At 43.8% G+C, this 24,814-nt stretch overlaps 1 protein-coding gene across 3 annotated transcripts in view; it reads left to right on the top strand.

Annotated features, from left to right (window-relative positions):
* ANKRD29 (ankyrin repeat domain 29) overlaps positions 1-23,409 on the top strand; it is a 48,116-nt gene extending 24,707 nt beyond the window's left edge. For 2 of the 3 annotated variants that reach the window (XM_070452747.1, XM_070452749.1), the window contains 5 exons: positions 1,145-1,243; positions 10,834-10,932; positions 12,098-12,193; positions 16,423-16,521; positions 22,352-23,409. In XM_070452747.1, coding sequence (XP_070308848.1) covers positions 1,145-1,243; positions 10,834-10,932; positions 12,098-12,193; positions 16,423-16,521; positions 22,352-22,435 — 477 coding nt within the window. In that variant the 3' untranslated portion in view covers positions 22,436-23,409. The remainder of the gene's footprint in view (positions 1-1,144; positions 1,244-10,833; positions 10,933-12,097; positions 12,194-16,422; positions 16,522-22,351) is intronic. The other variant, XM_070452748.1, reaches the window with a different exon arrangement.
* The last annotated feature ends 1,405 nt before the right edge of the window (positions 23,410-24,814 follow it).

Genomic DNA, 24,814 nt, shown 5'->3' with positions numbered 1-24,814 from the left:
AAAGTTCATGGACATTCTTACCAGAATGGGTATTCTGAAAGCATCTTGTGTTTTAAAGAATAGAGAAACTGAAAGTCTGGAGAACATGGAGAAGGAAACACAAAAGAGAAGGCAGTAGGGAATATCTAATTAAAAGGATGGGGCTTCCCTGGTGGCGCAGTGGTAAAGAATGCCTGCCAATGCAGAAGATGAGGGTTCGATCCCTGGGTCAGGAAAATCCCCCAGAGAAGGAAATGGCAACCCACTTCTGTATTCTTGCCACAATAATCTCATGGACAAAGGAGCCTGGCGGGGTACAGTCCATGGCGTCGCAAAGAGTCGGACACAACTGAGTGACTGAACAGCAACAAACAAAAATTAAAAGGATTCTGTTCATACCTGATTCATAAAAGCACACAAAATAGATTTGGGGGATTTGGTTGTTTGTTTTTTAATTAACATGCATTTGTGAGTGTGTGTGGTTTTTTTAGAGTTTTAATGTTCTAAAAAAGTTTAGATTTTTCGTGTTTCGATGTGCTTTCTAGAGCACAGCCTCAGTAGTTGAGGCACACGGGCTTAGCTGCCCCGAGGCATGTGGGATCTTCCCGAATCAGGAATCAAACCTATGTCTCCTGTGTTGGCAGGCGAATTCTTTACCACTGAGCCACCAGGGAAACCCTTTGTTTTTGTTTTTTAAATGAACAACTTAGCTCTTAGTGACCAATGGATTGCAATGGAAAATTGTATTGTGTATTTTTTTTAATCCTAAATAAGAGAGAGTGGACTCTGAGATCACGCAACAAAAGCAGAAGGCGGCTAATGAGAAAGCTGTGTGGACAGAGAAAAATGATGACTCTTTGGAAAACCAGAGTTTTGCAACTAGATGTATCATAAACTCCATGACCAAGATTCTGTAGCGTGAACAGTCGTTGCATATGTTGTAACTCATCCTTATACAGCTGTCTGTTTTCAGCTTTACCTTTCAGCCTGACTTAGTGTGATGTTTTAGAGCTAGTCTTCAAAGAATGAAATACCATGCATAGTAAAAAGGGGGAAGGGAGGGGTGGAAATGGAAACTTGTGTTAAACATATGTATCAGTATTATAAGATCGAATTTCTTTTAAAATAAATAATTTCTTAACACTTTACATTTGCCAACTTTCAGGATGGAGCCACTGCACTCTTCCTAGCAGCCCAAGGGGGTTACTTGGATGTGATTCGATTATTGTTATCTTCAGGCGCAAAAGTCAACCAGCCGAGGCAGGTAATGTTTGTGCGTGCCCATGCGTGTGGGGCGGTGGGCAGGGTGGCTTGCAGTCTGCAGCAGCACCTGCCTAAGATAGCCAGTCAGATCTGGGTGTCTCTAAAGCCTTTTTGCCTCTGGATGAAAGTTCATCCTTGATCAAGGTTTCTCTCCTGTTCTTTGCTTTGGGCTCACCTGAAAGCCTGTGAAATCAGGCTGACATCACCATTTCAATATATTTGGTGTCTGAGGTCAAGTACATACTCTGCCACCTCCTGCTCAAATAAATGATGTCTGCACTGAGGTCGGGAGAGTAGGCTAGACTGGGACATAGGTAAATCGAGGCGGGTCAGGGAGCCTTGCCCTTGCTCAGCTCCTCCGCTGCTATGGTGCCGTATCTCTTCCCCACCACTTCTTGTGCTGAGCCAGAGGTGTTCTTAGTGGGTTCTGTAGTTTCGTCTCACATTACAGCACTGTTGAGACTTCATTTACCAAAAGCCAAGATGTTCTTTGGAGACTCAATTAACTGATACGTAAAGAAAGGAGCACAAGGTAACCCAGGGCTTCCCTGGTGGCTCAGCAGTAAAGAATCTGCCTATAGTGCAGCAGACACAGGTTCGATCCCTGGGTGGGGAAGATCCCCTGGAGGAGGGCATGACAACCCACTCCACTATTCTCACCTGGAGAATCCCCACGGACAGAGGAGCCTGGTGGGCTACAGTCCATAAGGTCGCAGGGTCGGACATGACTGAAGCGACTTAGCACGCATGCATGCACAAGGTCACGTTTATAAATGATTAAGAACCATCCAAATGTCAGGCTTTATAATTAGCCTCTCTTCTATCAGAACTATTTCTTCACTAATTCATTTGCTTTTAATGAAACATTTCAGATTAAGGTAACCTTACTTTTAAAGGTAGTTTTCTAGGGAAAAGGGCAAGCTGATGACCTGCCAGGAAATCACACACAGGCAGATTCCCACCGTGATGTGGCCCTGATGTGGGAAGGCCTGTTTGCTCATCTGTGAGTCGCCGTGGGAACCTCGGGGCTTCCCTGGTGGCTCAGTGGTAAGGAAACCGCTTGCCAATGCAGGAGACATGGGTTTGATCCCTAGATCAGGGAAGATCCCCTGGAGAAGGAAATGGCAACCCGCTCCACTATTCTTGCTTGGAGAATCCCATGGACAGAGGAGCCTGGTAAGCTACAGTCCATGGGGTCACAGAGAGTCAGACACAACTTAGTGACTAAACACCAACAACAACAAACGTAAAATGAGTTGTGTGATGGTGTGAAAACCAGGAAGTTAAAGAGCAACCCAGCAGTGCCGTGGTAACCACAACACACCGCTGCTGTTTTTCATTCCTCAGGAATGAGGATAACCTGGGCGAAGTGCGTGACCCAGCCTGGGAACGGGAGGACCCCGCCCTTGGGTCAAGGGTCCAGTGACATGCCTTCCCAACGACTACATCTAATGCAGCTGTTTGGAATTGTGAGCATCCAGCTCTGGAAAAGATTGTTATTTAGGGAGAGGTGTTTTATAAAATGAGAATCACCATGGCGGTGAGGGGCCCGTGGGAAGTGATGAAATTTTTCCTTTCCACAGAGTGCACTAACCCCCTTGTACCCTCAAACGGTAATCTTTTTACTGCCTTTCCACAAGCTTATAGTTAAAGGTTATCTACCCAGGTCAGACTAGTCCAAATTCTGTCTTCTCTGAAAGAGTAAACTCTGCATATTTAATTCCATTTCAAGAAACAGGAAGTGTCAGAAATACAGAAAAAGTAATATCAACCTCAGCGACTTTGACGAAAGTTATAAAGAGGTTAGGGCTTCCAGGCGGCTCAGACGGTAAGGAATCCACTCGTAGTGAAGGAGATGCAGGTTCAGTCCCTGGGTCGGGAAGATCCCCGGGAAAAGGGATGGCAACTCCAGTATTCTTGCTTGGGAAATACCATGGACAGAGGAGCTTGGCAGGCTACAGTCGATGGGGCTGCAAAGAGTTGGACATTACTGAGGGACTAACACTTTCACTTCACTTTCGTGAAGAGGTTAAGAAAAACTAACTGAAAGTTTCCATTAAAATGGCCTGCACATGGTAGACATTTACACAGATAGGATATTTGGAAGGCAATATTTTATTCTGAAATCTCAGCTGACACATTGAATCATTGTCTGAATATTCTTGAGTTTACAAAATAAGGACAGGGATATTTGCCTAGTTTAGTTTCTTAAAATTTTTAGGTAAATCTGATTTCTAATTTTTGTTTCACCATCCCATGGAGTCCTGACATTGTATGATACACTATACCAAGATGTGAACAGAGCTGCACTGAAATTATTCAGCTAATACTTGATCTGAGCTGCAGGGAATCCAAATGGTAGTAGGCAAGACTTTTCCTTGTAATTCTATCACTGAAGAACTGACTGAAAATCCTTTTAGTACTCTTATAACTCTTGTGAGAAGGAGTCATTAATCATAAAGCAAGTCATAGGCAGGTTCGGGAAAGACTAAATTCTTTTCTTCTTTTTATTTTTTTTAATTTTTTAATCCCTAGAAAGAGCTTGAAAAATTTCCCTTTTAAGTTGTCCTCAATAAAGAGGTCAAGAGTCACAGAGTCACACTGTCATACTGTCATTTAAAACCTCATTTTCAGTTCTGTCTAGGCATCCTTACCAAGTAGAGTTGATATGACTCAAACGTTTTTAATCAGCTGAGATGGCTAATTAGTGTGTTTTTCCACTAACAAGGAGTTTCTCAAGTGGTGCCAGCAATAAGGAACTTGCCTGCCAATGCAGGAGACATGAGTTCCATCCCTGGGTCTGGAAGATCCCCTGGAGAAGGGAATAGCTACCCACTCCAATATTCTTGCCTGGAAAATTCCACGGACAGAGGAGCCTGGCAGGCTGCACACCATGGGGTTGCAAACAGTTGGACACAACTGAAATGACTTAGCATGCCTACCAATATATTTTTCCCATCTCAATTCACACATCCTATTAAAATGATGCTTTTATGGAGTGGCGAAGGTCGGGCTCTATACCTGGAGATGAGGTTGGCCTGTCATCAAATCATCTCTATCTAGTTCTCTTAATGTGCTAATCAGCATTTCTTTGAAGCTTGACCAAAAGGTCATCTCATAAAGTGCCTTCTCTAACAGAAGCCTTGCTTTGGACTTGTACCCATCCAATCCAAGAGAGATGCTGGGACCCAGATTGGATTGGACCCAGGTTCTTTCTCCTGGGTTGTAAGCTTGGAGGGCAACCCAGAGGTGGGCACTTGGCAACGTGGCGTCATCAGATGGGTATGGTGTCCTGAGGGCTCTGAGATGGGAGCAGACAGCAATAGGGAGACCCACCTGCTTGCATGTCCTCTGTTCTCAGAAAAGCTGTGTTGACCACCGGAGGACAGCCTCTGGCGTGGGCAGAGTTCCCATGAGGCCTGGAAGGCTGCAGTGCATGGTGATCAGTGACTGGGAACTGGAACAAGGCTCTGATGTAGCGCCCAGGCTCCAGGGCAGGACATTAGTCCCAGGAGCTTTCTAAGAGCCAGACCCAGACCTCAGGGCTGGGACCAGGGATGGGGAAAGTGAGCAGCTTGGTGGTTATGGGAATATGGACAAGGAAATGAAACATGGTTTCAGTTTTTCTTAGTAACTGCATGACCTCAAGCAAATTTGCTTACTCTCCCTGAATCTCATTTTTTAAAACTGTAAAACCATGATCATAATGGTATCTTCGTTTTGGGAGTACTGTGAGCATTAAAAAAAAATCCCTGTAAAACTTCCTGTAAAACTTCCTGCAGTGGCCAGTATATACCAAGGGCTTAGTGAATGTTAGGTTTTGCTGTTTTCATTCCTAGTCCATCCAGGCCTTCCTGCCTCCCTGGAACAGAAAACCCATCAGAAATCAAGGCTGCTTTTTTTCTCTCATAAGTCAAGCAGTGTCTGTCATCTCAAAGTCCTTTCTTGCCTCTCTCTCTCTTGCTCCCCACTCCTTTTTATTTTGATTGGCTTCCTCTGTCCACTTATCTTGTATATGGTCCCCAAGTTTCCAGGTCAGATTCCCAAACTCTTGGGGTAGCCTTGTCATTGAAGCTCATCCCTGCTCCCCAGGCCATGGCTGGCCTGCCCATCCTTGGTCTGATCACCTGTGACTAGGAGAATGGGTCACAGTGTGGACAATGCAAGCATCAGGTAGCATCTTCTACAGACTTGTTTGCTGGACCAAGGACACAGAATAGAAGGACACAGTACTGAGAAATGGGCTCCGGGTCAGGGCTCCAGGGCTGGTAGCAAAGTTGTCTTCATATTGAACACCCCAGTGTTACCGATGAGGTTCCTTGTAATCTCTTGCATGCGTGCATGCTAAGTTGCTTAGTTGTATCCGACTCTTTGCTATCCTTTGGCCTAGAGCCTGCCAGGCTCTTCTGTAATGGGATTCTCCGGGCAAGAATACTGGAGTGGGTTGCCCTGCCCTCCTCCAGGGGATCTTCCAGACCCAGGAATCGAATTCGTATCTCTTACATCTCCTGCGTTGGCAGGCGGGTACTTTACCACTAGCGCCACCTGCGAAGCCCTTAATCTCCCCCAATTTAGGACAGAATTGGTCTTCAGCATTTTCTTGTCTGGCTGGAGCCTGCAAGTGAAGTAGCCTAAGTGTAGGTGCTAGAAAGCAGTAGAAGCAAAGAGCTAGTGCCACTTAATATACTTATTGCCATGTGTTCCTGCGTGGCTCAGTGGTAAAGAATCCACCTGCCAGTGCAAGAGAGGCAGGTTTGATCCCTGGGTTGGGAAGAGCCCCTGGAGGAGGGCATGGCAACCCACTCTGGTATTCTTGCTGGAAAAGTCCCATGGACAGAGGAGCCTGGCAGGCTATAGTCCATGGGGTCACAAAGAATCGGACACAACTGAGCACACACGTACGCACATGGGAAAGAATGGTTTTAATTCTTTTTTCTAAATCATCTTTAGGAGCCTAAAAAAGGCCGAATAGAATTTAGTCTCTAATACAAGTCATGTCATATACTCCCATCTCATGCTGTGACCTCTGTATAAAAATAGAGGAGACTTGAAAATATTATTTGAAATGGAATGAGGGAATGACATAGCTGGAAGGAGCTGCAAAAACCCCCTATTTAACCATAAATCAGATATAGAAACTGTTTGGTGATCAGCCACTGTCAAACCCCTCCAGGCATGGGGATCTCATTACTACTTCATCAGCTTATTTAATCTTTAACCAGCCCACCTTATCATTCCTTTTTTGCACTGAGCCAGTGTATCACTTGGTATGCAAAATAAGTCTAAACCGTTTTCTACTTGACATGCACAAATAGTAAATGACAGCTGTCATGACCCCCATGAATCCCATCTTCAAGCTAAATGTTCTGTTTCTTTTTTTAGTGCTGGTGGGGTTTTAACTTCTGCTTCATGACAGTTTCTTTGATTTAATATACTTTGACTGTATGTTTTTGTCAAGAAGTAATTTAAAACTTATATATAAATATTTTCAGATGTTTTTCCTACTCCTTTTCTCCCCAAAACTCTATAAAAGGCCCTAAATTGACCTGATTGCCATCAGTTTTATTACAAAGTCATTGTCACAATGAAGATTCTAATAGAAGGAAAATATATGAAAAAGCAAAATTTGTGGTGTAGAGAAGAGGAAAACCTGTCCTCTTCACAGACTAGATAATCAGCTGTTAAATAACTGGATCTGACAGTAATGCTCTAACTCACATTCAGCTTCCTGGGTTCAAAAGTCACCTTTGGTGGTAACATAAGTGGGAAGGAAATCCAAGAAAGGGCATATATGTATAGTATAGCTGATTCACTTTGCTGTAGGGTAGAAACTAACACAACATTGTAAAGCAACTATACATCAATAAAAATTAATTTTTTTAAAAAAGGCAAAAATAAAAATCAGCTTTGGAGAAGTAAGCACCAGTAAGGAAATACACAGATTTCCCCCAAATCTCATTTTCTCAATCAGTCTTACCTGCTCAGTCAGTTTTCTCTTAGGGTAACTAGGAGAATCGACTTAAAGTACTTGGAATGCTTTGTAAACAAAAGTTCAAAATAACTTGCTGTTTTTCATGATAAATAATATTCAGGTCTGGTTACCATTTTCTAAGCATCTGTTGGCCACTCCTTGTGCTGAGCACATTTCTGTATGGTTTCTCCTTCACAAATATCTCTGAAGCTAATGTTTTAGCAGTAGGCTGACACCGAGGCTCAGAGGAATTTGTCTAAGTTCTCTCAACCAGGAGGCGGTGACTTCTTTTTCCATCTACCATGACTATTGCAATTAAGGTGGCAACATTTGAGTGTTAGCATCACTGTTACAATATTCATAGTTGTTGCTAATAAAGCACCTCTCAGCCCTTTTCCAGGTATTAGTACCAATTAATGTGTGTATGCTGCTTCAGTTGAATCTGACTCTTTGCGACCCTATGAACTGTAGTTCACCAGGCTCCTCTCTGTCCATGGGATGCTCCAGGCAAGAGTACTGGAGTAGGTTCCCATGCCCTCCTCCAGGAGGGGATCTTCCAGACCCAGGGACTGAACCTGGGTCTCCTGCATTGCAGGCTGATTCTTAACTTTCTGAGCCACCAGGGAAGCCCCATGTCATTAACAGAATTTAACTAAAAACAGCTAAGCCCTTGGAAAGCACAGGGAACAGCGTTCTGGCTTTCTTTCCTTGCCTGCCCTCTGGTGGCCATAATGACAAAAAGCAGATGAACCCAGAGCTGGCTGGAGGGGAAAGTGCATTAGCACCTGGGGAAATCTTTTGTGGAGCCCAGACTCTCTGTCCTGTCTCCTGGGGCTCCACCCATATCCCTTGGGCTGCAGCCAACTGACTTTCCCACCCAGCCTGAGCCAGCCATGCCTCGCCACTGTGACTGTAAATGTTCTTCCTTCTACGTAGAAGACCATTTTCCCTCTCTCCCCACCTGGCAAAATTCTAGCCCTCCCTGGAGACCCAGCTCATACCAACCCTTCTGAGAAGCTGACCCTGTCACCCCCACACAGTAAGAGGGTCCCTCTCCAGGTTCATCCTGGGCATTTTGTCTGTACTTTATTGTGGCACTGCAATCATACTGATATTTCCATGTCTCTTCTGCACTCAAGAAGAAAGTGGCAACCCACTCCAGTGTTCTTGCCTGGAGAATCCCAGAGATGGGGGAGCCTGGTGGGCTGCTGTCTATGGGGTCGCACAGAGTAGGACATGACTGAAGCGACTTAGCAGCAGCAGCTTCTCCACTAGGCTGCATTCCTTTGAGAACTGAGACCAGATCTTGTTTTTAGTACTCCTTCCGAGACTTTGGGCTTCCCTGGTGGCACAGATGGTAAAGCGTCTGCCTGCAGTGCAGGAGAGCTGGGTTCAATCCCTGGGTTGGGAAGATCCCCTGAAGAAGAAAATGGCAACCCACTGCAGTACTCTTGCCTGGAAAATTCCATGGATGGAGGAGCCTGGGCTACAGTCCATGGGGTCGCAAAGAGTTGGACACGACTGAGCGACTTCACTTTCTTTTTACTTTCCCGAGACTTAGAAGATGTTTAATAATTATTGGGTGTTTGAATGAGCAAACAAAAGATTGGTTGAATCCTGAATTGGGAGAATCAAACTAAACAATGAGTGCAGAAGTGCTTTGTAAACTCAAAGTACAGATGAAGGTATTATTTATATTGCTAATGATAAAGAATATACAGTGATGTTCCTGATGGTCCAGTGGTTAGAACTTTGTCTTCCAATACAAGGGGTATGGGTTCAATCCCTGGTTGGGGAGCTAAGATTCCACACAGGCCTCATGGTCAAAAAACCAAAACATAAAACAGAAACAATATTGTTAACAAATTCAATAAAGACTTTAAAAATAGTGGTGGTTTAGTCACTAAGTTTTGTCCTACTCTTGCAACCCCATGGACTATAGCCCACCAGCTCCTCTGTCCATGGTATTTTCCTGGAGTGCATTGCCATTTCCTTCTCCAGGGGATCTTCCCAACCCAGGGATGGAAACTGAATCTCCTGCACTGCAGGTAGTGTCTTGCATTGCAGGCAGATTCTTTACCCATTGAGCCATGAGGAAGCCCGTGGCCCATATTTAAAAAAAAAAAAATCTTAAAGAATATTCAGGTTCAGAGATATGTCTGAGAGGGCCTTGTAGAGCATGAAGTAGGTCAAGGTGTCTCCAGCCTTCTTCCATCCTTTGTTCCAGCACCCCTTCCCTGTATCTCCCCCAAGACAGTGGTGTCAGTGTCCTCTGACCCCCCCCTCAGCACTACCAGATCCTTCTAGGCTCCTGGTTTGCCATCACCCACCACCCTGCTCAAAGGCCTTGGTCCTTTGTCCATTTCAGGACATCAGTGGGCAGTGACCTTCTGGCTGCTGAAGGCGGTACCCTAGAGTTGAAATGATGTCCTCCAATGGAAAGTGAAACTTTAGACTCTATACCCGATTCATCTTGCTCTTCAGCCCGCAGCCCCACTGATGAGTAATTTAGTCTCATCTGACTAAAGCCATCTCTTTGGGTTCCATTACCTTAATTACATCTGAGGTTAAGGTTGGTCAGTTCTGGGTTCTCCCTCCTCCTGCCCGTCTCTCCAAGTGACCCAGGTTCTCAGAGGTCACAGTATCACTGTGGCATTGGGGTGGGGGTAAAAATACTCCTGTCTGCTTCCTCCACTGGCCTGTCCAGCTCCCTGGCCTTTAGGCCTCTTGTGCTGGTCAGGGGCAACTGGTCTACCAGACACAGGTCCTGCCATCACCTATGCTCTTGACATTCTGTAGCCTTGTGTCCCCGACCCAGGCTCACTCTGGGCAACTGTTCAGCCAGCACTTCTGATGTCCCGCAGGCAGGCAGGGACTCCTGGGTGGATGTGACCAGGGGTATTGGGGACCACGTCCAGCATTGGTCTAAACGGCTCCCACAACCATTTCTCTTCTACCCATGAGGCACCAGCCAAGCGCAGAGCTCCTCTAAGGGCGTGCAGTGTTCCCGGGTTTCATCTCAAGAACAGGAGAAAGTCCTTTCCCATCGGGAATTCAGCATAATTGATCTGAGTGTTTCTGGTACCCGAACTTACCAACCCAGATTCAACCCAGAGCTGGCGGAAAACACAGACATTTGTGACCCCGCCTCCCGGCTCCCTCTCTAGTGAGTCCTTCCTGGCACTATCAGGGTTTTCTAGTTTCCTTTCTGACCAGCAGGAACCACCCTCTTTCCTGTCAAATAATTCTCTGTCTCTTTGATGTTTCACTTTTCCTTCTCTGGAGCAACACACCTCAGTTTCATGACCCCAGTGTTCACAGGAAAAAAATAATCACAGGAAGAATAACACTCAGGAAGTGTTACCAAAACCATCACTCCGCTGTAGCTGGGCAGTGTTGCAGCAACCCCCAGAAGACACAGCATCACATCCTGCATAAAATTATAGTCCCTGGAAACGAGGTGATGGTGGAGGATTGCAAACACAGAAAAAGAGGGGGAGCAACGTCTTTAGCTTTCTGACACTCAGACGGTGGGTAGAATCGCCCTCGTTGTGGGTGTCTGGGCCCTAACCACTTTCCGCCCCCAACCCCACCCCCGGCCCCGTGTCCTCTCCCCGCAGGACGGGACAGCACCGCTGTGGATCGCCTCGCAGATGGGCCACAGCGAGGTGGTGCGGGTGATGTTGCTGCGCGGGGCCGAGCGCGATGCCGCCCGCCACGTGAGTGCGGGGGCCACCGCGCGGGAAGGGTGGGGAGGCCTCCCATCGAAGCGTTGACCTCCGAGCCCAGACTTGCGGAGAAGAAAGACGCAGCTTTCATTTTGTCTCTAATTCACCAGGGTTTCCTCCCAACCTCCTCCTGCTCTTTAACAGAAACCCCAGGGAAAGGTCTGAATGCACTGAAACCTAGCAACTGCTGCTCGGTCTCTTAAGGGGAAAATGTTGGATTCCTCAAGAATATTCCTCCAACCAGAGCTAGCCTCTGGATGACCCGGGAGGATGGGGGAGGTAGGAGCCTGGACCTCGGCGGTCCTTGGGGATGTGTCCCCATTGGCTGCTGGTCCGCCTGGCGCTGCGCCTTCTGCTGGCCTCTGGGTCGCAGTGCAGCTGGCTCGCGGGGTCAGTGGTTTGGGGTCCCCGCGGTGCCCAGGCTCCCCAGGCTGTAGACAGCTGCACCGCAAGGGTGATTTCTTTACTACAGAAATCTGTGAGCGAGATCGTCCGAATACAGCAATTGATGTGTTCCAGCAGGAGAAAGGGGGAATTGGAAAATCTCTTCTCAGGCCAGAAAAGGACAACAGAAACGGAATATTAATTTTTGAACTTGTCTCTGCATTCTTTCCTGCAGATTTCAGTCTGCCCCTTTCCTGTTCTCCCCACAGTACCCACGCACCCGGGGCAGACTAGGACAAGAGTGTATACACGGGAAAACAAAAAGAAAAGCACATTTAAAATTTCAAAACCATAGATACAGTTCAACAGTCATTAAAAATTAAAAACTTTAAAACTTTTAAAAAGCAGTTCAACCAATTAATTTCTAAGTCGTGAACTGCAAAGAATGCCTCTTTAGTCCATCTGTGTTCTAAAAATATCCTCCTGAAATTCCCCAATATTCTAAGGGACTTGAAGACCTTGAATTCCCAAACGGCTGGGTTCTAAGATAACAGAATAAGTCACATAGTTTGTCTGGTGTTTTACATGCAGAGTTAACTGTTTAATATGGTCTAAAATGATTTTAGTTTAAAAGACATGGCAGCCCTGTGCTTTAGTTTACATATTTTGCCTATTTCTGACAAGCATGTTCCTAGTTTTCAACAAACATTTCATTCTTGGCCAACACACACACATGTTAATAATCAACTTTTCTTTTCCTTTCTCTGTAAAGGATGGTACAACAGCTTTATTGAAAGCAGCCAACAAAGGGTATAATGATGTTATAAAGGAGCTGCTGAAATTCTCACCCACCCTCGGTATTTTGAAGGTAAGACCTACAGAGAAATTTTACCAAATTGTAAAAGAGAGAGGTTAGAAATTTGATAAGTCTGCAATGGGGACTGCAGTAGAATCCAGGTACCATTTCCTTGGTTAGTTATATTCTTGAGAGAACATACCTCAGTTCAGTTCAGTCACTTAGTCGTGTCCAACTCTTTGCGACCCCATGAACTGCAGCACGCCAGGCCTCCTTATCCATCACCAACTCCTGGAGTCCACCCAAACCCATGTCCATTGAGTCAGTGAAGCCATCCAACCATCTCATCCTCTGTCATCCCCTTCTCCTCCTGCCCTCAATCTTTCCCAGCATCAGGGTCTTTTCAGCTCTTCTCATCAGGTGGCCAAAGTATTGGAGTTTCAGCTTCAACATTAGTCCTTCCAATGAACACCCAGGACTGATCTCCTTTAGGATGGACTGATTGGATCTCCTTGCAGTCCAAGGGACTCTCAAGAGTCTTCTCCATCACCACAGTTGAGAAGCATCGATTCTTCGGCACTCAGCCTTCTTTATAGTACAACTCTCACATCCATCCATGACCACTGGAAAAACCATAGCCTTGACTAGATGGACCTTTGTTGACAAAGTAATATCTCTGCTTTTTAATCTGCTGTCTAGGTTGGTCATAACTTTCCTTCCAAGGATGAAGTGTCTTAATTTCATGGCTGCAATCACCATATGCAGTGATTTTGGAGCCCAAAAACATAAAGTCAGCCACTGTGTCCACTGTTTCCCCATCTATTTGCCATGAAGTGATGGGACCAGATGCCATGATCTTGGTTTTCTAAATGTTGAGCTTTAAGCCAACTTTTTCACTCTCCTCTTTCACTTTCATCAAGAGGCTCTTTAGTTCTTCCTCACTTTCTGCCATAAGGGTGGTGTCATCTCCATATCTGAGGTTATTGGTATTTCTCCTGGCAATCTTGATTCCAGCTTGTGCTTCCTCCAGCCCAGCATTTCTCATGATGTACTCTGCATGTAAGTTAAATAAGCAGGGTGACAATATACAGCCTTGACGTACTCCTTTTCCTATTTGGAACCAGTCTGTTGTTCCATGTCCAGTTCTAACTGTTGCTTCCTGACCTGCATACAGGCTTCTCAAGAGGCAGGTCTAGTGGTCTGGTATTCCCATCTCTTTCAGAATTTTCCACAGTTTATTGTGATCCACACAGTCAAAGGCTTTGGCATAGTCAATAAAGCAGAAATAGATGTTTTTCTGAAACTCTCTTGCTTTTTCAATGATCCAGAGGATGTTGACAATTTGATCTCTGGTTCCTCTGCGTTTTCTAAAGCCAGCTTGAACATCTGGATGTTCACGGTTCATGTATTGCTGAAGCCTGGCTTGGAGAAGTTTGAGCATCACTTTACTAGCGTGTGAGATGAGTGCAGTTGTGCGGTAGTTTGAGCATTCTTTGGCATTGCCTTTCTTTGGGGTTGGAATGAAAACTGACCTTTTCCAGTCCTGTGGCCACTGCAGAACATACCTACAGTTTCTTAATTTTGGAGATTCCTGGGCACTGGTAGAAATGGAAAGGTAATAAAAAGGGTGAACCAGAGTCTATAGGTAACTAGTTTTCTAGGGGGAAAAAATCAGACAACAGTAATGAAATGTTAAATCAGAGAGTCAACCATATTAATATTAATATATCATTGGAAGATTGGTGAAGTCCTCCACAAATCATGACATGATTTGTATCCCAGAAAACATGAAGGACAGGTACATTTTTTTCTCTTAATTGCCTGGATCAAAGAACCACACTGTTAGCCTAGGTCGAATGAAATAAGCTTCAAGCATCTGCACACCTCAGAGACCGTGTCATCCTGGAGGGCTGGGTCTTCCAGAAAACAGAGCCCTCAAAATCCTTTATTAAGTTGTAATCATTTTGAGTTAAAATATTTCTAAACTGGAGGATCTACCAGAGATTGGCAGCCTTTTTCAACAAAGGACCAGATGGCAAATACGTTAGGCTTGGTGGGCTGTACAGTCTGCGTTGGAACGGCTTCACTCAGTGGTCATACAGAGCAAGCAACCGTAGAAAATGCAACAGCAGCAAAAAGTGTTGCTGCGTCTTATCAGACCTCACTGCTGGATATTATATTTCTTTTTAAAAATTATTTATTTAGGTTATTTATTTCTGGCTGTGCTGGGTCTTTGTTGCTGTGTGTGTGGTGTTTCTCTAGTTGTGGTGCACATGCTTCTCGCAGTGGCTTCTCTTGCTGGGGAGCACGGGCTGTGGGCACCTGGGCTCAATAATCGTGGCTCCCAGCCTCCAGAGCACAGGCTCAGCAGCTGTGGTGCATAAGCTTAGTTGCTCTGCAGCAGGTGGAATCTTCCCAGACCAGGGATCGAACCCATGTCCCCTGCATCGGCCGGCAGATTCTTAACCACTAGACCACCAGGGAAGTCCTGTATTTCTGAACTTCGATATTTTCACATGTCACAAAAAAGTCTTCTTTTTAAATTTTTTTAAATTCTGGGCTAATCAAGATGTAGAAAAACAGGTGGGCGTGGGGGGTGGGACGCCGGTGAAAGAGACTAAATTTGGCCTGAGTGCTGTGGTTTGCTGATTCCTGGTGTACACGCTCCTGTTTTGTTAGAAAGATGACACCAGAACCTGTTGTAAACGAAGGACAGTCGTTTAGCACTTTGAGGATTTATTGATGTATCTGAAGTACTTGGCCTTAGATGACCCCAGAGGCTTTTTGGATGCCTTGTGTCTGACCTTATATGTTCAGGCTCCAAGGTTGATTTCAGCTGATATAGAGCTCCTCTTTTCAGTGCTGGCCTGTCTCACCCCAAGGAGCTAATTCTGATCTCCCATGAGCTTGGAAGTCAAAAAACTATACTTTGTAAAAACTGTTTGGAAAGTAAGAATAAATAGGCTGTGAAAGTGAATTCTCTGTGAATAAAAGAAACAAGCTGCAGAAATGGTCTTTGTGATATCTAATCTTGTTTCAGACACCTCTTTCTTCGCTTTTTTCATTCTTAGCCATGTTGCGCATAGGGAACATTGATAGATTGGTTAAGATTTAAGTGAATGTCATATTATCAGATTAACGTATTGCCATGCATTGTAATCATGGTATAGCAGACATGGAAAACTGCTGCCTTGCCGGAATTTTTCTCTGGGTATGATATTCATTTAACTTGTCTACAAAATCAGAAAGTTTTATGTGTACATATACAGTAATAAAGTATAATATTAATATTTTATTAATATTATAACGTGTTTCCTTCCATCTTCAATATTAAAGTGGCTACACAAAAATTCACCAATTTTAGCAAGTTTTTCTTTTTAATGATACAACACTGTTACAACAGCTGTCAGAATATAATCTAACAAAATTGTTTAGAAAGAAGTTAAAGGCAACTGAGCGCTACTAGAACCATCTTACAGAAAAAAACCAAAGGAATGTTTTGACCAACCCAATATCTATATACAATGATTAATTTGAAAACTAAGCTTGTATTTAGGTGCTGTTCACAGACATATGTACCTTCTAGAACAGATATTTTATAATTGTCCATTGTTCTTCTATCAGGTTTGTTATATTCTTTTCTCCCCTCCCAGAATCCAGCTACATGCTGTGCAGAGTTGCTTCCTTATGTCAATAAATGTTTGCAGTAAATGTCATAAAATGTCAGCAACCTATTCACTAGGTCCCCTCTGTACCCAGAGATGCTTCAGCTCGGAGCTGAATGCAGGGAGTGGTCCTCAACCCCACCTACTTTTACTCTTAAGCCCTGTGGTTCCATCGTCGTTGTCCTGCCCCCCTGTGCATGTGGAGTGAGAGCAGCTGGGCTGACAAGTTGGCGCGTAGGTGAGCAAGCTATAATACCTCCAGCCTCGCAGAAGTGTGTTCACATAAAGCACAATGACTCTTAAGAAAAAAAAAAGTTTGATGGAGCGTTGTTGTTTTTCCCATAGCAAGTTGTAATGCATCTACAGCGGACCAAGTGAGCATGAAGTCATGGACACACTGGGCAGATCCCTTATTGTACTTGCAAAAGGATGTTGGCAGTATTTATACTGACTGTCTGCAGTGTCCCTGAGGACACTGTATTAGACGCTGAAGTGAGTGACTTTGAAAAAGGAAGATAAGGACGAGAAAGGCTCTAGCATTACAGTATCCCCAGTCAGGCTGGTTCATGAGGAAAGCCAAGCTGAGTACGGACAGCTGTGAGCTGTCACCTGACACACGCTGTCCTTTTCTCCTAGAATGGGACTTCGGCGCTCCATGCGGCGGTGCTCAGCGGGAATATTAAGACAGTCGCCCTGCTCCTGGAAGCAGGGGCGGACCCAGCCCTGAGAAACAAGGTACCGTCTTAGTCATCTTTTCCCTCCGTTGGGCACCTGTGAAAAGAGATAAGATCACATCTGCAGAAGCCAAGACAGCATCTCTCTGGCTCCAGTCACTAACTTCATTCTTGGGCATAGTGGTGGTTGGTTTAGTTGCTAAGTCATGTCTGACTCTTGCGACCCCATGAACTGTGGCCCGCCAGGCCCCTCTCTCTATGGGATTCTCCATGCAAGAATATTGGAGTGGGTTGCCACTTCCTCCTCCAGGGGATCTTCCCAACCCAGGGATAGAACCCAGGTCTCCTGCACTGCAGGCAAATTCTTTACCAACTAAACTACCAGGGAATTCTCTTGGGCATAGTAGGAACATAAAATGTTCTCATTATAGGTTATGAGTGAGCAGTATATTTGAACCCAGCAGGCATGCGTGCTCAGTCACTTAGTTGTGTCCAACTCTATATGACCCCATGACTGTAGCCTGCCAGGCTCCTATGTTCATGGAATTCTGCAGGCAAGAATACTAGGGTGAGCTGCCATGCCCTCCTCCAGGGTATCTTTCCAACCCAGGGATCGAACCCAGGTCTCCCTCACTGCAGGCAGATTCTTTACCATCTGAGCCACTGGGGAAGCCCTTTGAACCCAGAGGTCTAAAACCCCTATATCATCAGTGATTTTTAAGTAACAGTGGGGCAGGAGGTAGGGGGCAGTGGTGGGGGGGAGTAAGGTTATAAGTGTTCTATCATCAGAAAAGTGTCCTGAAAATGTCAAAATTCTGGTAGTTTAATAACCATCCTCTATGAGTTGGATACTCATATCTTGAGACTTGCCCGTGCTCTATTTGGTTACATCAAGGGGAAAATGTTGCTTTTATATTGTTAACAGGACTTTGACCACAGCTATAAAGCCAACCCAGATTTTTTTATTGACATATAGTTGAGCAAAATTAACCCATATTTTTATAGCCCCCAAATAATTTTAGTTTTCTATTAAGTCAAACTTGGAGGTGGGAGGATGCACAGTAACCGTGGCGGGGGGAAAAAAGGTTATCATTGTATTCCCTCCTACTCAACAGCTGCCTAAGCAGTCAGATACAGAGACTGGGGGCAGAACGGTAGCCTGGAAAAGGTCTGGAGAAAACAACTAAACTACTGACTTTTGAAGGAGAAAGTAGGATGGGTGCTTATTAACAGGGGAGGATATAAAAGCAGTTTTCACTTTATACTTATATACTGCTTGAATTTAATAAGCATCTGTTGCTGTGTTGTGTTAGTTGCTCAGTTGTCCAACTCTTTGAAATCCTATGAACTGTAGCCCTCCAGGCTCCTCTGTCCATGGGATTCTCCAGGCAAGAATACTGGAGTGGGTTGCCATTTCCTCCTCCAGGCGATCTTCCCAACCCAGGGATTGAACCCAGGTCTCCCACATTGCACGCAGATTCTTTACCGTCTGAGCCACCAGGGAAGCCCATTACTGTGAAGGATTTTATTAACAATAAAACCAAAACCATGTAACATCTCGTGGTGTTTTTAAAAGAAACCATCTTGCAGGGCAGTTAAATAATATGCCAAGAGCCTCTTTTTTTTCATTCCACTTAGCAGGTGGAATTACTATTTCCCCTGTTCCTATCATTGAAGTGCTTGAAGACAATGTTGCTGCTTATCTCTTCCTGAAATACATGGATTTGTTTTCCATTAGCTGACCTGATTGTATCATGAGCCCACAAAACCACAATTGCTCCCTTATCTTTGCATCTTGGACACAGACGTCCTAAGATGTCTTCATGGCTAAGCCATCCTGTATTGAGTTAAATCATGGGGGAAACTTTAGTATCTTTATATAGAAATTGAAAGATGCAGTTCTTCCTGTGTCTCCTGGAATCTCATCAATAATGGTTATGGGGAATTTCCAGTGACCGAAATGCTGGACTTTGGACCCTTCCTAAAGCTGTAAGCCAGGCAGCCTGGAAAAGCCAGGCTCTTTAGAGGCAACTCCAGAAGCAAGAGTGCTGGGATTCCAGCAGCCACACAGGACTCTTGAGGATGTATTCTTGGCCTTCATTCATTAATCCAACAAATTCTTAGTAGTACCTGCTAGATATGCTAGTGGTAAAGAACTTGCCTGCCAATGCAGGAGACGTTAGAGAAGGGGGTTTGATCCCTAGATCAGGAAGATCCCCTGGAGGAGGGCATGGTAACCCAGTCCAGTATTCTTGCCTGGAGAATCCCAGGACAGAGCCTTCTGGGCTACAGAATGGGGTCACAAAGAGTCCAACATGACTGAAGCGACTTAGCACGCACAGATAGCATGCACTGCGCTGTGAACCTTATCAATGGAGAGATACTGGTGAAAAAGATTCACATAGTGTCTGACTTCATAGGGCTCACAGTTTACTGGGGAATAAGGATAATTAAGCAATTGCGAAGGGAAAAAAAAAATTGCAATACGGAGTGACAAGGGCTGTCAGCAGGAAGTGCAAAGCCTTCCCAGGGAGAGAGTCACTTCTCAGCTAGCACAGAAGCACCCATTTGCTCTCTAGGCTCCAGGACTTCTGCCCCGGGGCAGACGCCCAAGGAGAGGGTGACCAATGGCCCCAGTAGCTCCTCCCCTTGCACCGTGGCCTTTTCCATGGGTGCAGGGATCCTGTGTTCCTGGTACCCCAGCTGGGGACTCAGCACACAGCTCCTCCCAAGAGCTGTGGGGACAGAGTGGTGTGATGCTGTGGGTCATGAATCCATATTCATGACCTGTGGTCCTGTACTGTCATGAATAAGACGGACTTTAGGGGCAGCCTGGGTGCTAGCCATCGTAGTGGTTGGCACCACCTCAGCAACCTGAGGATTCAGTGGGGACCCACTGGGGGAGAGAAGGAATGAGACCAGGTTTTTAAAACTGTCTGGATGACACACAGAACAGTGATGCGATTGGCCAAAACTTTCAGAGTATAAGACTTATTTTAATGGTAAAGGATACAGACATTGATGGAGATGGACATATACATTACCACTTAACAAGCTTATAGACAGAGATGCAGCTTCTTAGATCTATTCCTCTTCCTGACTGTGGAGGACTCCCCTGGCTACCTGCCAGCCTGTCAATCAAGGACCAACAATTGATGCAAAACAGTTAGTTCTGAGGGTCACTCAAAGACTGGATGGCACACAGGTCCATTCTCTGTGAGCATTTTTCTCAGGCCCAGGCATTAAGCCCATCCAAAGTCTGCTCCTGCAGGAACCAAGCTAATAGTAGAACTGACCCCACAGCGGGGCCCTGGCCTAAGGCAGCATCGCACAGCGACTCCCATCTGCCAGCCTGGCACCAGCATCAGCGGTCCTGTGGGTGGGCAGGAGTGTAGCTGCAGGACGAGGCACACAGCAGGACCACTGTTTCAAATTCATCATTCCCAGCAAGTGGGGTCAGGGAGCAGGATCCAGTCTAGAAAGTGGGGACTGCAGGAACTTCACCTGAGATCCAGGTTTCAGATGAAGAACTGGGGTTCCAGGTTTAACTGCAGGGGAAAAAAATCTACCTCTGAGTTCTCTCCCCAGTTTGAGTAGGTTTCTGCACTTGAATTGCCTCCCCTGAGTTCCCAAGAACATCCTTTTATTCATCTGTAACAACTGTTCTCAAAGTGTGGTCCATGGACAGTTGGGGTGTCCTCCAAACCCTTTCAAAGGTTCTAATAGGTCAAAACAATATTCTTGATAATACAGAGATGGACTTTCCTGGTGGTCCAGTGTTAAGACTCCACGTTATCACTTCAGGGGGCATGGGTTTGATCCCTGGTCAGGGAAGTTTCTAAAAATCACAATAAAATAATAAAGATACAGAGGCACCATTTGCCCTTTTCCCTGTGCTGCCATTTACTGGGCTTCCCAGGTGGCGCTAGTGGTTAAAAAAAAAAAAAAAAAAAACAACCTGCCTGCCAATGCAGGTTAGACATAAGAGTTAGACATAAGAGACATAAGAGACACCAGTTCCATCTCTGGGTCAGGAAGATCCCCTGAAGGAGGGCATGGCAACCCACTCCAGTATCCTTGCCTGGAGAGTCCCATGGACAGAGGAGCCTAGAGGGCTACAGGCCATGGGGTCACACAGAGTTGGACATGACTGAAGTGACTTAGTACACACAGCCATTTGCTCTAATGGTGCAAAGACAATGGTGGAAGAAACCATTGGCATCTTAGTACACATCAAAGCAGAGTCACAAACTGTGGCTGAAAATAATTTTACAAACCTCTGTAAGTTATTTTCCATGTTGTAAATTATTTATAAAAATTCCAGTTTTATTGGTATTTTCTAAATGACTAGTACAAGATGTTACAAATCAAGCATAGGTTTAAAAAAAAAAATCCACTTGCGGATAGATAGACCTATGGATTTTAATGCAATAGAGTAGAAAAATTCATTGATGTGGTTCCAGATTGCACACAGCAGTTAATCTAAGAAACAGCCACTTGTCCTGTATTGTTGAAGCATCAAAGAAAAATACCTACTATGATCCAAAAAGGCTGTTAAAATGTTTCTCTCTTTTCCAACTACCAGTCTGTATGAAGCTAAATTTTTTCCCTGTACTTCAGCCAAAACAAAATATCTCGGTAGATTGGATGCAGAAGCAGATATGAGAATCTAATTGTCTTCTGTTAAGCTACATAGTAATAAAATATGCAAAACTGTTAACAGTGTCTTTTTTGTTTTTGAAAATTTAGTTCTTTTTCAAAAATTGTACAATTTATGTTAACCTTAATAGGCTTGCTATTTTCAATGAATTAATAAACATAATTTTTTTCAGTTTTCACTCTTAATAAGTTAAAAACAAAAGCTCTTTAGGGTCCTCAATAATTTTCAAAAGAGTGTACAAAATCCCTGAGACTGAAAAGTTTGAGAACCATTGCCTTGTCATGTCTGTTTCTTGGACTAGAGACTTGCTCACAGAATAAATGCTTGAAGAATGCGTCTCAGCAGCACTGTGAAAAGAGGATGTAGTGTGAGGCTGGATCAGGCAGGGCATGGGGGATTCTGAAGCTGCTCTTTCCCGTGTGTCTTACATTCTGGCTATCTCCTGACTCTGCCTTCTCATCCAGCAACGAATCTCCCGCCGCAACTACTGAAGCCCGCATGCCTAGCACCCATGCTCTGCGACAAGAGATGCCTCTGCAGTGAGAAGCCCCCCCACCACAACTAGAGAGTAGTCTGCGCTTGCTGCAAGGAGAGAAAGCCCCCACGCAGCAACGAAGGCACAGTGCAGCCAAAAATAATCCATGAATCTTAAAAAAATAAAATATGATATGCAAGAACTTATTAAAAAACAGAAACAGACTCACAGATATAGAAAAGAAACTTCTGGTTACCAAAGAGGGAAGTGGGGGAGGAATAAATGAGAAGTTTGGGATTGATTAGCAGATACAAACTACTAAATATAAAATAGATAAACAGTCAGATCCTACTGTATAGCACAGGGAACTATATTTAGTATCTTATAGTAAACCATAATGGAAAAGAATATGAAAAAGAACACATATATACACACACACACATATCTGTATCACACATGTCTGAATCACTCTACACCTGAAACTAACACAATGTAAATCAACTCTACTCCAAAAATTGTTTTAAAAAGAAAGAAAAAGTACTAACAATGAGGTAAGAAAGTAACTGGTGATATGTACATTTAAGTATATTAAAAAAAAAAAAAAAAACCTTTAAAACCTTGATACAAAAGACTAAGTCCAGTGGGGTTTTTCATCAGTGGAGGAGCAGGTCTGGGTGAGGGGCCCCTCTTCAGAGTCCCTAAAACCACACCAACTGTGGTTGAGAATTCCCTCATGCGTCTTTTATTTTCTTTCAGGCCAATGAACTTCCAGCAGAACTAACCAAAAATGAACATATACTGCGTCTCCTCCGAAGTAAAGAAGGACACAGGAAGAGCTAACTCAGTCCCATATTTGACTGAAAGATTGAAACCTTAATCATAACGTCCAAAAATAAATTGCTTTTCAGATAGTGCTGGAAATTCCTGTAAGAAAGAAAATGCCCAGAACGCCCACCCGGGGTCCCTGACCAAGAAGAGCTGTGCTGTGTGTCCCGAGTGGAGAGCAGAGCCGCTCAGGGACCCTTCCAACGTAGTGGGCTTCTAGCTCTGGCCTCCAGCCCCACTCCAGGGGGCCTGGGACGTTCATTTGGGGATTCCACAGAAACTCGTTTGAAACTACATCAACTTGGGTCTTAAGTTAAACTCTTAAGACAGAGTTAAACCCTCTTAGAAACAGAAACAGGAAGCTTTGTTCCTTTAAAAAGACTGAAAGTCTGACCTTCAATTAATTGATGCTCTTTTGCTTTTGTGTTAAGTATATGTGAGCTCAAAAATATGGTTCTAGCATATTTTACATGAATGTGTATGTCATTCCAGTATAAAATACTCTCATCCACCCAAGGCTCCTGGCCATGGTTATTATGAATCAATAATGGGTGAAGTTATATTATTAAAAAGCCACTTCTGACCTTCCACCATGTGCTTTTCAAAGATGGACTATGGAACTATAAAAAAAGGCAAATTGTTCATTTAGTCCTCATCTTATTCCTCATATGTAAAGGTCATTTCTACCTGGAGTCAGTGTTGGTATGGTAGGATACAAGTGGCAAATTTGGAAATTCAGAAAATCACAAGCCACAAGAAATGTAGGCTCATCTCTTTGAGCTGTCACTCTGGGTCTATTGCTGGGAATTTACTTCCTGTGCCATAACTAAGTAGACTTGACATGCTGTGGAATCTTGTTTCCAACACCATGTTGCTTGATACAATGACTTTGGAGTCCTTGGATATAATGTGATGTATGTAAGTACACTGTATTACTGTTACTATTGAAGGAGTATAAGTAATAAAAGACTGTTACTAGTAGTTAATAAGTGTTCATCTGTGCATGTTCTTGACCTGATTGATTCCAGGAAAGAAACCTAGGTTTTATTCCTTTGAGGGGAGTCAGAATTTATATTCAATGCACTTTTTAAAATCAGTGGTGTCTAAACGCCTCAGTCGGTGCCTAATTGCATACACAAAAATTAAATCTTCTTTCTATAACCTGCTGTAATAAACACAGATGGCATTTCGGTTGTTTAAACACATCTTTAGTTTTCTTGTTCATGTCTGCTGTGGTTTCCAGCCAGTGTTCTATGTGAAAACATATTAAAATGGAGGGAAATGTTCTAAACCTAATATATATACATATATATTTATATATTTAACCAATTTGCAGTAGTACTAAAAGCATTATCTTTAAGTCAGTAATGAATTAATAACTTTGACGTTAGAAGAGATTCTTTTAAAGTTTGTTATGATCAATAAAACAGTCATCAAAAAATCAGCTTATTTTAATCCATATCACAGCAAAGCCAGTAATGAGCAACCCACAGAGCCCCCAGAGATGCCTGCAACCTAACCAGCCAAGCAATGAGCCTGAAATCTAATTTCGGGACAAAAAAATTAGAAAGCTCTGTCTGTATTACTAAAACATCCAGATATAAACATCTTGATAGTTAAAAGCAGTGCCAGTTTCTTCATTGACTTTCTTTTATTCAGCAAAGTTGTACAATTACATCTTTTTTCATGGGAATTTCATAAAGCTAATGTTCATTTTGAAAAGGAAAATAATGTGCTGAAATGTTTTATGTTTTCCCCAGCCAAAAAAAATTTTAAAGTTGCTCATCTCTGATATAAATCAAAATAGTATAATGGGTACTGATAGCAAAGTCCCCAAAGACAAAATGGGATGAAATCACAGACAGTGTTTTCCACTAGAGCACATTGTCCTTGGCCTATTTGTTAGATCCTTTTAAATGGATAATGTTCTTGATCAATACTAGGGGCATAAAAAATGAATTCAGTAGCTTTAACAGTATTTAACAGAGGCTTTCTTAACTGTAGGCAAGGGATCTCTAGCTTAAAAGGATCACATTTGGTCTGAATGAGATGAGATGATATTGTCCAGAGCAGGGAAGCTGACTGTATTAATCCCTTACCAAAGACTGAACAAAAGTTCAGTTCCTTAAATTGCATTTGAAAACTTTTTTTATAAAGTTAAATTGCATTTATTTTGCACACAGGTAGATGATTCTTATTTTATGTTAGTCTAATTCACAATTCAGTGAGCTCTGCATTTTCAGATTTAGGAGCAGTGATTCCTATGCACATCATTTGCTTAGTTGAACCCCTAAAGTTCTTCATTACATCCATTTGTTTGATGATAAATTCCATGTTATAATTCAAAATAAAGTTAAGGTACCACCCAATCTGCCTTTGGTGCTTTTTTTCCTG

Source organism: Odocoileus virginianus, chromosome 22 (genome assembly GCF_023699985.2).
Source record: "Odocoileus virginianus isolate 20LAN1187 ecotype Illinois chromosome 22, Ovbor_1.2, whole genome shotgun sequence".
NCBI lineage: Eukaryota > Metazoa > Chordata > Mammalia > Artiodactyla > Cervidae > Odocoileus > Odocoileus virginianus.
This window is presented reverse-complemented; position numbering and strand designations above follow the sequence as displayed.